The sequence below is a fragment of the Urtica dioica genome, chromosome 8, assembly GCF_054948205.1.
Source record: "Urtica dioica subsp. dioica isolate 48M chromosome 8, U.dioica_male_clone48M_v1_H2, whole genome shotgun sequence".
NCBI classification, from domain to species: domain Eukaryota; kingdom Viridiplantae; phylum Streptophyta; class Magnoliopsida; order Rosales; family Urticaceae; genus Urtica; species Urtica dioica.
In genome coordinates, this window is record NC_142763.1 from 23,231,684 (window position 1) to 23,245,355 (window position 13,672).

Genomic DNA, 13,672 nt, shown 5'->3' on the forward strand with positions numbered 1-13,672 from the left:
TCAAGGTCCATCAATCAACAACAAATCAACCGAAAACCCCCAAACTAACCTGAATATTGGCGGACTTGGGGGGTTGCTCTTCTTCCTCGGCGTCAGACGTGACATGCATGGGCTTCCCCTTCCCACGCCGAGGTTTCTTCGCCGAACTCTTCACCGGTTTGGGTGAAGTTGTTGTTTTTCTTTTCCGGGACGGTTTGGGTGAAGACGGCGACTCCTCCGGCGCCTTCGTCTTTTTCCGGAGACTCCGTCTAACAACTTCATTTTTTTTTCCGGGGTTGTTTGGGTGATTGAAAGTCGTTATCGTCATCCATTTCCGGGACTGTTTAGGGTTAGGATTTGGGGGTTGGGTGAGAGAGCGAAATCGCGACAGAGGGAGAACGCGAGGATGGTTAGACGCGATAGAGGAGAAGTGGGAATGACGACGGTTAGACGGGAAATGAGGAGAACTGGGCGGTTTTGGGAAGAGAAGAGGAGAGAGAGAATTTAAGGAGAAAACGAGGGAGAGATATGAGCGAGAATGGGAATGAGCGAAAAAAATGAGTGAGATGGGATATGAGGGAGAATTGGTGTAGGTTGTAAGAAAAATTTAAGTGAATGGTAAAAGGGTAGTTGTACATTTGATTTAGTGGCATTTTTGGCCAAATTATGGTTTTGGTGGGAAATTGGAAAAAGTTATTGTTTTGGTAGTAGTTGTGGCAATTTCCCTACAATAAATTCCCATGAATTAACACCACAAATCAGCATTTTTTTTTCTTCTCCTAGAAGTTAAGTACCAAAATACATAGGAATCAATTCAGGGTCTAAGGTAACCTTCAATGAGTTTTTATTTATTGCCCGAAAGGATTTTTTGGACTGATTTGCGTTCCGTTTCGACTATTAATTTTGTGGTTCGTGGCGTTGGAGCAAAACGTCATGATAGGATATTGGCCGAAGGAGATAGTGCCTGATTTGGCCCACGGAGCGGACAAAGTGTCGTGGGGCGCGATTTCTTCATGAAATGATGGATTTAGCCCTCCGACGGGGAGCGGGCGATTCCCGGACGGGTTCTATGACACCGCCGCTTATTTCAGAAACTTGCATTTTGCTTTGGATGGCCTTAAACAATTTGCGCCACTAAACAATGACCCCAATGTTCAAGAGCTTATTATGGGCACTTCTAAGTGTTTTAAATTGAAAAATGATAGGCTCACATCGTCTGACTATTGGGGCTATAGATTTCTTTACGGATGACCCGGTGGTTCTAATTGCGCTCATTAGCTTGTAAATGTATTTGGGTAATAATAATAATTATAACAATTTCCATTGATTTTCTTTTGTTTTGTTATAAAAAGCTTGAACCGATTTATTTTTTCCTGGGTGAATTTTCTAATCTTGATAATGTTTTTATTTTTTATTTTTGTTTTTTATAGTAGAATGCTTGCCTGTAGGGTCTTTGAATCTGACGAGTTTTGATGTTTGGGTAGATAACTTATTTTTTTAATTAGACCTTTTTAATGGAATTCTAAGTGGCATTTGATATTAGATTTGAATACGGTATTTCTGTTTTTTAACTTTAATTTGACCGGTTCTCTAATCATTCTTACCACGAGCGCAGCTAACTTATTCCAAACTTAATAGCACGCCTGAATTAAGTTTTTAAACAGGATAAGCTTAGATAAATATGTTATTGTAAGAAAGATGACGATAATTATAAGCGAGACTCACTAGTGTATATAATTAAGTTAGATAAATGGAATTTTATACTAAAAATATTGAAAAGATGACGATAATTATAAGGTCCCTTATGATAGATGTTTTTATTTGGACATAATTGCCTCACTCTATTCAGTTGTCGGGTTTAAAATTAGTTTACAAATTAATACTTATAAAATATAGGGTATTACTAGAAGAATAAAAAATGTAAAAAGACATAAAAGTCTACCATATTAAAAGGAACGCATTTAAGAAAAAATGGCATTAATTAACCTATAATAATTTTTTATGTCCTTTTTATATTTGTTAATGCATCATATTTTGTATATATTTTAGAGAAAATGATATTTATTGCGTCCCTATTTTGAGATTGGTAAACTTTTATGCCCTTTTTTATTTTAAAAATAACTTATATTTGCATAAAATTTTACATTAAAAAAAAGAGACACGAATTTTGTAATAAATGTGAAATGAGATACAAAAAAAAAAAAAAAAAAATCCAATTTTAAAGGATACTTATTGGAAACTTAGATCGTCATTTTTCACTCTCATGTCGTTTTATTTGTATTTACGTCGTTTTGGCACACGACTTGCGAGCATAAGAGCCACCATTGACAGCCGAAAATGGAGGAGCAGAAGCAGAAGAATAGAATTCTGATCGTCGGAGCGACGGGGCGTCTGGGAAGGCATTTGGCCGAGTTCAGCCTCCGATCATCTCATCCCACCTTCGCTCTCGGTAGGTCATCTTCCTTCTCCCTCGCCGCCGATTCACTCCGATCCCTCTCCGCCGCCGGACTTACCATCCTCAAGGTCACTACCTCTCTCTTTCTCTCTCTCTCTCTATATATATATGTATTATTTGTATCTCTGCATTTTGGCTCTCTCGCTCACTATGTATCGCTCAGGGTTCTCTGGATGACGAGCAGAGTCTGGTCGAGGCCGAGAAGCAAGTGGATGTCGTAATCTCCGCAGTACCGAGCAAGGAAGCTCTCTCTCAGAAGCTTCTGATCAAAGTCATCAACCAATCTGGTTCGATCAAGGTCAGTTTCGCTTTTCTCTTTCTCTTCTATCTCAGTCGTGATTAATTATGAGAATTTCAGTTCCACGGATTTTCCCTTATGTTAAAGGTGAATCGAATTGTGAATGATTGACAGATTTTGGGTCCTAGGTGAAGTGAACTCTGTTTGATTAGTCTTCATTGTTTTTGTAATTTGATAGAGGTTTATTCCGTCTGAATTCGGAGTTGATCCAGATCGGGCTCGAGTTTCCGATATTGATGGCGGTTTCTACTCGAGAAAAGCCAAGATTCGCCGCCTGATCGAATCCCTGGGAATTCCCTACACTTATATATGCTGCAACTACTTCATGAGGATGTTCCTTCCCTCGCTCGTCCAGCCCGGTCTGAGCTCTCCTCCGAGGGACTGTGTCACTATCTTTGGCGACGGAACCGCCAAAGGTGATAGCACGGAAAGCCTGTGGATTCAGTTGAATGACTGTTTTATGATTAACGGTGTTTTTTTTTCCTTGGCAGGCGTGTTTGTGAGCGAGAGAGACGTGGCTGCATTCACGATAATGGCGGTGGACGACCCGCGAGCGTTGAACAAGGTGGTGTATTTGAGGCCTCCGGGGAATGTGTATTCGATGAACGAGCTGGTCGGGATTTGGGAGGGCAAGATTGGGAAGAAGCTTGAAAAGGTTTTCGTTTCGGAGCAAGAGCTTCTTCGGAGGATTCACGGTAATGAAAATTTGGAATTTTTTTTATTTTAATTTTCAGTGGGTGTTTCTATGACAATGTGAATCAATTTTGAGGGTTATATGCAGAGACCCAATATCCTCAGAAAATGGAGATGGTTTTTGTGTACTCGGCTTTCGTGAAAGGAGACCAAACATACTTTGAAATCGAGGCCTTTGGCGGGGTAGATGGGACCAAGCTGTACCCAGAAGTGAGGCACACAACCATAAGTGAATTTTTAGACACGCTTGTGTGAGCAAGTTCTTAGCGGAACGATTTTTTGTGGTACAAAGTGGCCGAGTTGTAGAAAACACACCGATTATGGTTAGTCAACTTTGTTGTATTTTTTTTTTTGGTGAGGCGTTGGCTCTTTTCCTTCTATGCAGCAATGGAATTTTCTCTATTCCGTCTCCTGCCTCCGGGCGGGAGTGAGATATTAATAAGAAATTTAAGTTTCTTTATAAAAAAAAAATGAATTCAACTGTGTTCTTGATGACATGATGTGGTGATTTAATTCAACAGTATCTTTTTTTTATATATCTTTTATTTATTTATTATCAATATTTCTTATGTATATTATATATAATACAAATAGATAGATATATATATATATATATATCTATATCTATATAATATAATAAGTCAGAATCGTGAAAATACTATTCATAGACTGTTCATGGTTTTTTATCCTATTAAATGATGACACGTCAGATGAGTTATATTTGTTATGTCTATTCGGTTTTTCCCATTCGTGTCCACTCGAAATGAAAATCTTTATCAGGCGTTTTTCTCATATACCGCCTCCGCCGATTCTCTGCATTCTCCGATTCTGCCTCCTTCTCCGCCGCTGATTTTAGGTTTGTAACTGAGGGGTTTTTTTATCCATTATTTCTTGCTCAAATTGATGGTTGGTCTGAGTTTAGGTTTGTAAATTAGGGTTTTTGAAAATAAAAACATTTAGGTTTTCAGATCGCATCTTGCATATCCTTTGAAATCGTTCACCGTCGCCAACGGTGAGCTCTTCATCGGCATAGCGTCTCGGATCGTCAAGACCACGTCGCTCGGCCGAGCTCCAGTCGGAGATAGGATATGGAAGGACGACGAAGTGGTGTGGGAGGTGAGGAAAAAGGACGTTGAGGCGGAGCTGCGGAGGCCGGTGGTTATTTCGCCGGGGTCCAGCTTCTCCGCCGCTGGATTTCTCTTCCCTTACCACCTCGGCGTCGCGCAGGTAAGGTGTTCGATCATTTGTCCCAATGTGAGCACTTTTTTTCATTAACCATCGTTTTCTATTGGAGGTGAATTCACACGCTTTGCCTTACTGGAATGCTTCAATGTAAAAAAAACGAGATCACTAATTGTGACAGGTCGGGGATTAGGTGATCCGGCAGTCAGATATGGAAAAGTCAATAGCGAGAGGTTTAGGAAACGCTGGCTTAGATAAGAGGGAAGTCAGTCCCTTTATGAGGGTAAGGGTGGTTGGTCTTACGAGTAAAGAGAATGAAGAAAAAGGGAATCATATAGTAGGCTTAATAACAATCTGGAACCCAACAGAAAAGCAGGTAAACATTTTTTTTTTTTTTTTTTGCCATCTGTACTCTGTAATCCCTCGGCACCTTTCACCTGCATAGCTTGAATCCTGAATCTTTTTTCAGGATAATTTATGGATATCCTTTAAATTTGTTTGATTATTTCGGTTTCTTATGTGACAGAAAAGTAAGCTGGCTGAAGGAAAGGCATATAATGTTGCGGGGCTTCTACCCACAAACACTGGTATCAATACAGATGCTATTTATTTGCAAGCAAGAGAATCCACTATTTGGAAGCCTTTGTCTCCACGAGCGATGGAACATTTCAAGTAAGCGTTCTGGTCCCACGTTCATACAGTTGAGATTCGTAACTAATTTTATGCATCCTTTGCAGACCGTTCTTTACGCCTCGCAAATCAGCACTGCTCTCGAAATTGGGCGAAGTTCCACTTTCCAGGTGAACCGTTTGACCTCATGGCATACAATAATAGTTGATTCTAAAGATTGTTTCTATACGAGAGAAAGTTATCACCATAGTAACCAAATATTGCAAATTTGATTTGGACGTTGTAGTGAGTTTGATATTGCCGCTTTTGTCGTCTTTGTCGGGGAGGTTTACAAAGCTGCTCACCAAAGGAATCAGTGGGTGTTTGTAATGGATAGCTCTATCTCCGAACGATATACAGAAGATTTTTCTGACTGTTTACTTGCAATATGTTTCTGCTCCCCGCACATCGATAATGATTCTTTTGTACCATTCAATCCCAACCTTGTAGGATCAACTGTGAGTATATTTCAATTTTAGGTGCATTATCATAATCCGTTTTTTCCTTATAACAATAATAATAAAAAAGTAGTAATCAAACGGAGTAACTTTAGTAAACATCTCTTGCAGATATGTTTCTGTAATCTTATAAAGAGAGCAAAAGATCAAACGAATCGTCTTTGGGTAGCCGAGGCTTCAGAGAACTCGACATATTTTTCGAGTTTCGACGCTTCACGTTCTCACCTGAAAGACGCAGCTCTCTCTGCCGAAAGATGGGGCAAATATTCACACTCGGTCTGAATTTCATAACGTACACTCACACAACTCTTGGCAGAGATTTTTTAAATGTAGGTCCTAATTTATCTCTTAATCTTTTTGCAGACCGTTGATAAGCTTAGAGAGAAGGTTTTATTTGTCGTTGGTGATTGTAAGAGCTAATGGAGAAAAACCAAACTACCTCAACTCGGTTAGTCTTAGTCTAACATAGCTGTTCAAACAAATTCCAAATATTTTGATCTGATGTGTATGTATTGATCTTAGATACTGAAATTCGCTATTTTTCTGCTGATCGGTCCAGATTCCAAACTAAGGAATTTCTTCTCACTTCAGCGCTGGTGACAAGGTTCATCCCCGGTGTTTAATTGGTGAGATTCCTTATGGAAAACCTTTCACACAACACATACTTCGAAAAAATAATTCATTGAGATCATAAAATATCAGCACGAAGTGAAGATAATTTTGGAAGATTCATGAACAAAACTAACGGTTCTTCTGGTTTCTTATGGGCAAGCCAATTTTGTAAATCATCAGTTTATTTTTTGCCTGTAAAAATTTATATGTTCAAACTGACTGTTTAATGTAGTCATGTAAAATTTTATGCTGAGTTATAGAATAAACTTTAATGTTAGTATGTTTGAGATAATACTGGTAGTACTACCAGCTCTGGAAAAGAGATCATCACCTTTCAATTTGTCTTGTCACACAAAAAAATAAAAAAAATAAATTTTTTTTTTATAAAGGTATTTTGTGAGCTAAAAACATTGCCACTACATCATTTACGTGTGACTCGGATTGAGCGCTATTGCACTTTCATGATATTCTTCTAATTCTGTTACCATTGACCAGACAATGTATCATTATGAAGATCACTCTCGAATACTTTTTTGAAAATTTGTGTTGCCTTTTTTCTTTTTGCTTGATTTTGTTTTACTGTATTTCAACAGATGGCACAAATAAAATGCCACATTTTGCAGAGCATATGTATCGGATATCAGGTTCGATACAAACCCTTTTTTTTGTACTTGAACGAGATTGACGTCCTTCAGACACAGGTCAAACGGAACCAAGAAGTACCAAAATTTGCTGCTTCTTTATCATACTTAGTTCTATTCGTGCATTAATTTAGTGGTTTTCTTTCTTTTTGGCCATTTCTGCATAAAGGATAAAGAGATTGCACTACAGGCATTAGCTGCTGAGAATCAAGCAGCTATGCAGCTGGTATGTGTTGGTTTTCGTAATTTCGGTCTCTCCTCTGTAATGTAGTTTACTTACTTGGTTTCTTAGCTGACTGTGTATCCTTATTCAGCTCTCTATCACAAGTTCTCTTCTAATGTCATCTTTTGATTCAAGTATGATAATTCGTTTTATCGCAATTCTATATTTAAATTTAATTTTCCGTTCATTGCTTGGGGAAAATTTATATTCATGTGCGAAAATTGCTTTGATTTAATTTTTATGATAAGTTTCATTAATCAATTTCATTCCATTCCCTCAATTTGGCCCTAACCAAACATACCAAAGTTATATAAGATTGAAGAAAGATCTGCAGAAAATTTGAGGAGTCGGGTGAAAATGGAACCGTAATGGTCATTGCCACGGCGTGAGGATTGGAAAGTAAATTGGCGTGAGGATTGCTAGGAGTAATAGAAATTAAGGGACTAGATGAGACGCCACGACATTGAAGAGGCGAAATAAGCGAGGGAGGAGAGGAGGGCTCTTCGGCGAGGGAGACATGGAACATGCGATGGTGTTGAGGTCGTAGATTGCTAATGAAATTTCTATATGCTCTTTTCTTTTGTTAAAAGGTTCACATTGCGTTAATATATATGTAGATAAATACACTAAAACTCTTTCAAATGTAGTTCTGCAAACATATTACTCAAAACTAGATAATTTCAATAACAAATATGTATTGAAACTCGTTATTTTAAATTAACTTTGCCAATATATATTTAAAGTTACCACTATCTAGCTATTGATCTCGGGAGTCCAACTTTCTTGATGTTTAGTGTGTACACAATGACTCATTTATATTGTACATTTTTACATATTTTTTTAAATCGTTTTTACGATTTATTTATCAGATATCAAGATGAATCTTCAAATAATCAATATGTTGCATACGCTTTCGTTTAGTTTTTACGTTATATCTTCAATTTTGAAATTATAGTTAATTTGTTTTATTATTGATATTGAATCTATTTTTTAGCCTCAATTATTAATAAAAAAATCGCATTATGTATACTAAATAAATCTTTTTAATCACGTGCTTAGCACGTGTTACTATCTAGATATATACTTTTGACCTTTTATTTACTTATGTCAATTTTTCTTATTTTAAAGTATGTCATTGACTATATATTTACTTGAAATGTTTGTACTTATTATGTATGATTGAAATATTTGATATCTTAATATTCATTTATAACCTCATGCTTTGAAAAAAACTTGGTAAATTAAATCATACATATTATAATTATTTACTGATTACAACTACAACCACCACGTGCGAAGCACGTGTTTCAAACTAGTATATATATATATATATATAAAGCTTTGAATATACATATATATATGCATATAACTTATCATAATTTTTTATTTTTAAAATATATTAGGATTTGGAGACTTATATATATTTTGAGTTTTTTCAATTATATTATGTTATAAAATTTCTGTCGAGATATCAATCGGTTCGGTATAATCGGTAATCGGTAATCGGTAATGAAATTGTTATAGGATATCCATCGATATATCCGTCGGTAGTCGATATATCAAAAAAATCAAAACTCGATATATCAAAAAAATCAAAACCTCGGTATCGATATATTAATCCTTGGGCCGAACAATTTAACCCTACAGTAAATAATAAAAGGCCCAAGGATATTAAGGTCTTATCGGCCGTCCCTGCAGGGTCAGCCTGTGACCGGACCATCGCATACGTCGTCCTCTTCTTCGTGGACAAGATCTATTCCGTGACTGGGAGCTTGTGGGACAACTGCCAAGTGGACCGATTCGTCCTCGGTGTGACGTGTGCGAGCTTGAGTGGGACCCGCGAATCTGTGCATACTGTTGCAAGGAGTGTAAATTCATTGCCCATGTTCATTGGTTTTCCCGAGGTATGCTGTGTGTATGAATTTCCTTCCATAACTTTTTTCTTATTATTCTTTATGAATTATAAATGGATGTTTACATGTCCTGATGATGATGCTCTTGGTAAAAAATTGCTTTCCTTTTCTCATGTCTTGGTAATTTTGGCTCCAAAATGTTCATTTAATACGTGGCTCGTGAGATAGTCCAGAACTATAGATGTTTTTGTTAGGACTGGAAATATAATTTATATGTTGATTGTTACTTGGTTCATAAATAGAGGTTAGAATTAATCATTTACCTTTGTGCAAGGCTTAGCCTCTGAGAGAGTTTGGGGTCTCTCGAATTCCTTGATTATCTTGTATTTAGTACCATTCTATTGAATATATTATCTTCAAGGTTCTTATCAGCTTTTTTTTCTTCTTCTGGTGAAAGCGAAAAACACGTATAAAATGATCCACTATTTAAAGCACTTACAGAATTTTGTCTAAATGATGGTATTCATGTTGATCGATGATGATCTACATTCTCTTGCCACTAAACTATAAGCCTAAATCCAAAAGAAGGGACAAAATATTAAAAGTTAATTTATCATTCACAATGTGATTTCTGTGTTCTAAGAATAAAAATAAATGTGAATCAGAAGAACAATGTTTCGCTGACATGATTATAATTTATTTGTTTAGTGCCTCACGCGAGTCAAGGGTCTCTTTTGTGCCTCACGCTTTCGCTCCGGTCCTTAAGAGCCCCTTTTCAGAAGGCTCGGGGATTTCACCATCACTTCCGTAGACTCGTCGGAGGTATGGATTGGCTGCTCTTCCTGACTTTTTTTAGTTCCACTTAGCATGTTACACCCGTTTGGTAAATTAGTACATTTTTTTTATTGAGTTTCATGCTATTTATTTATTTAATTATATTTAAGTATAAATAAGTGTTTTCGGAGTGGGTAGGCTTATGAAAAGAGATGTCTAGTCTATTATTTTAGACTATTAATTTTCTATTCGCTGGATAGTGGAGTGTAATCTGAGGGATTGGTTCACTTCTTGAATTGTGAAGAGAGTTTATTTGCTAGTAGGTTTTGGGGTCGGGATCGCGGATAGTTTTCATATTGATTGGCTAGGGTTTGGTGTATTGGGCTCAGAATTGTGTATGGTTTTCATATTGATTTGAGATTCTATGAATTCATTTTTGAGTTTTGGGTTTTTTTTGTTATCGCGTATGATTAATAATCGGTAATAACAGTTACTACATTTATCAGTTATGGGTTTCTGATTTTTTCTTTTTAAATCTCTTATAGTTAAATAATTAATATTTATTTTTTAATTGAGCTGTATTCGAGGAACTTTCCGTCATTTTTTTTTTTTAATCGGACTCTCCGCGCTGAATCTATAAACATCAATTCTATAGCTTGCGAATAAAGATAGATATAGAGAGAGAGGGAGAGGGGGAGAGGGGGAGAGAGAGAGAGAGAGAGAGAGAGAGAGAGAGAGAGAGAGAGAGAGAGAGAGAGAGAATGGATCTCTGTTCAGGAAACAACGCAGGTATTGGTTCTAATTTCGTATTTGATTTCCATGTTCTCCGTATGTAATTCGTGATCTTTGCTTACGAACAATCTTTGTGAGTTGGAACTTGGATGGAAGGCAATAAAAGTTTGCGAATTGATTTATTGACTAAACGCGAATGATCAGCGACACGGAAGTTATTTTGTTTCGAACTATCTACTTTGTTCATATTTTCTCAGTATGTTAATGCATTCTCAATCACGATCCTTGACGGGTTTTTTTTTTTTGGCAGCAATTTTAAGAACCAAAAGAAGTATCCCATCAAGTCACTATTCGCTGCGGATTAAGTCGTACAGCCTTGTATCAAAGATGGAGAAATATGTCAGCAATATCTTTGAAGCTTCTGGCTATATATATGGTAGGTTTTTATTTTCAAACTTGGATGCACTTCTTCTTGTTTGCACTTTGAAAAAAAAAATAGGTTTTATCGTAGCCCATTATTTATTACTATTATTTTCTTCTTCAATTTGCCTGCTGGAATTTCTTACTTCATAGTTCGTCGATTACTTCTCGGTTGCTATTTTAAACTAAAGTTGCATGCTGTCACCGGAAAACTTAGTTGTAGATTTCGATATATAACTAATTAGCAAAAGAAAAAAGAAAGTCCTAACAGAGTAACTCGGAAGTGAAGCAATCCAAAACCGAAATAAATACGTGATCTTCTCTCAAGTTTGTTCCTTTTTATAATAGGAGATTGTGGCTTCACCTGAAAGGAGACCTCGAGAACGGTGGTGCCGACCACGTTTAACTCTACTTGGAATATCTGCCAAGGAGAAAATCCACTCCGGGTTCAAGATCGATATCTACGTGAGTTTCAAGTTCTTTGTGGTTTGTGCTCAATGACTTGACAGACCAATACTTGACCGTACAAGGTATGAATTATTCAGGAGACATACATGAAAAAAAATCTTGTAATTTCATACATATACATACATCTAGTGATTCCGTAATAATAATGTAATCTCGTTGTGGTGATGAAGATGCTGAACATCCCGTGAGCCGGTTCAACCGGCTTCAGACCAAATCGGGAATCGCAAAAGCGTTTCCGCTGGAGATTCTCAAGGATCCTTGTAAAGGCTACATTTCACATTTAGGCGGGTGCGTATTCGGGGTTGAAATCTTTGTTATCGAGTACAGCGGCAAAGTAGAGAGCGTTTCGATGCTCACGGGCAGAGAAATAACCAACCGAATCTTCACTTGGATGATCAAGGGCTTCTCCAAGCTGGGGAAAGAATCGCACGAGTCCGAACTTTTCGCTTCGGACAAAACGAATAAGTGGTGCGTGATTTGTCCTGTTTTTCCCTGGTTTTTATTTTTTTATGTATAATTATTAGTGTTGTTGTGCCAGGTTTCTGTAGGGTGTTTACGATTCTTCCGACAGTCGTTCCAGAAGGAAGTATGAGAGTTATAAGATCAATGGTGTTGGAGTTATATCTCCGGTGACATTTGGTGAAATTCGCGGGTCGGTTTACGCAGAGTATAAGCTGAGAGTGCTCGATCAAATCAATGGCAAACACTTTGAGCGCACAGGTATGTCCACCCATTTTTTTTGTTGCAATTGTTACCAAATTTGCCTACTAAGAGCATGTCCAATGTAGTGTCAAAAAAATCGAGCTAAATGTATAATTTGATGCACAATACCAAACGATCCAATTGAGTGCTATAATTTGTGTCTAAAATTGTAAAACAAAAGAAATCCATTTTACTATTGATCCCAAGGATTTAGACTAGCGGGCTTAGTTGGGTAAAATCAGATACCCACAGTTAAAAAAAAAATAAGGAAAATTTCACACATATATCGTTTAAAGATGATAAGTCACTGAATACCTCAATTATTGAATATTCTATAAAAACCTCTTTTTTTTAGTTTTCAGATGATTTAATAGTTATATGAAATTAGACGGTTAAAACAACCAAGAAAAAGTTAAAGGAAACGGTAAACAATAAAAAAAAGTCAAATATTCTATATGTTGTACTAATTTTGTCTGTCAATATGTACACAGCCAATAAAAGATTGAAATACCAAGCGAATTATGAAGTGATTATAAATTAAAAATAAAAATAAATTTTTTTTTGTACAGTTCAACAACACTGCTAATAGGTACAGTACTTCTCATAAAAAAAATTGACTTGCCTTGATTAAATCTAGAATCAAATGTCTGTGCTATGAAGCTTCGAGCTTGTGAGTTTCCGGTGTTTTCCTCAGGAATTTGAGACTGAGTTGTGTTGTTCGCCTCCCATAACAAAAGAGAGGAAAGACAGAAAGCAAAATGTCACATTTATATAAAATAAAATAAAAACACCTTTAGCGCTATTTTGTTAAAATAAAAATCGGAGAGAGTATAAATATTATTTTGTTAAAAATCTGAAATTCTGAATAGCATCTCTTTCAACTTCAAAATCTTCTTTTACCCTTGTGGTCATGCATGTGAATGTGATTATTGATATGGTGGGGTATATGAAATTAGATGAAATCATAGGACTGGTCCACAAGATTCTGTTCCCTTGGATTGAAACAACGTGAAAATGTGACACTATGTATTATATTATAGTATTGGAGTCCAAGTCCAACCGCAGAGCACCAAAACAAGACTTACAATCATGTGTATTTGTATATTATTACCAAAACGCACCCGATCGAGAGAGCTGCTAAGCCAAGAGATAAGTAGAGATTTATATTTTTATCTTTACATATAGCATGAATTATCAACAACTCACGTCTAGTCACCGCACATGTCTACATGTGTTCTGATAGCTAGGCCTAAGCTATACGATGGGACGAATTCACTCAGGGAGTGCAGTAAGGTAATATATATATATATATATATATATATATATATATATATATATATATTTCTTTTTAAGGAATTTATTGTTTGCATTTATGTTCTTCTTTAGCTGTGACTTTTATATTTATTCGCTAAATTATTATTTTAATTAAGTATATAATGAAGTAGTCTTCAATTAAATTATTTTATTCGCTATACATTTAGCATAGTTTACTCCATAAAAGTAGTAGTATATT

General features: G+C 36.4%; 2 protein-coding genes across 2 annotated transcripts; both read left to right on the forward strand.

Annotated features, from left to right (window-relative positions):
- The first annotated feature begins 2,256 nt into the window (after positions 1-2,256).
- Positions 2,257-3,698, forward strand: LOC149388602 (putative pinoresinol-lariciresinol reductase 3). Its single transcript, XM_089621629.1, has 5 exons — positions 2,257-2,502; positions 2,598-2,732; positions 2,911-3,148; positions 3,224-3,427; positions 3,514-3,698. Exons 1-5 carry the CDS (start codon positions 2,317-2,319, stop codon positions 3,678-3,680), a joined length of 930 nt encoding a protein of 309 aa, XP_089477755.1. The 5' UTR covers positions 2,257-2,316; the 3' UTR covers positions 3,681-3,698.
- Positions 3,682-7,368, forward strand: LOC149388603 (protein BREAST CANCER SUSCEPTIBILITY 2 homolog B-like). Its single transcript, XM_089621631.1, has 11 exons — positions 3,682-3,748; positions 4,206-4,281; positions 4,394-4,679; positions 4,801-4,983; positions 5,134-5,279; positions 5,345-5,407; positions 5,524-5,734; positions 5,846-6,010; positions 6,098-6,182; positions 6,294-6,360; positions 6,940-7,368. Exons 4-9 carry the CDS (start codon positions 4,819-4,821, stop codon positions 6,152-6,154), a joined length of 807 nt encoding a protein of 268 aa, XP_089477757.1. The 5' UTR covers positions 3,682-3,748; positions 4,206-4,281; positions 4,394-4,679; positions 4,801-4,818; the 3' UTR covers positions 6,155-6,182; positions 6,294-6,360; positions 6,940-7,368.
- The last annotated feature ends 6,304 nt before the right edge of the window (positions 7,369-13,672 follow it).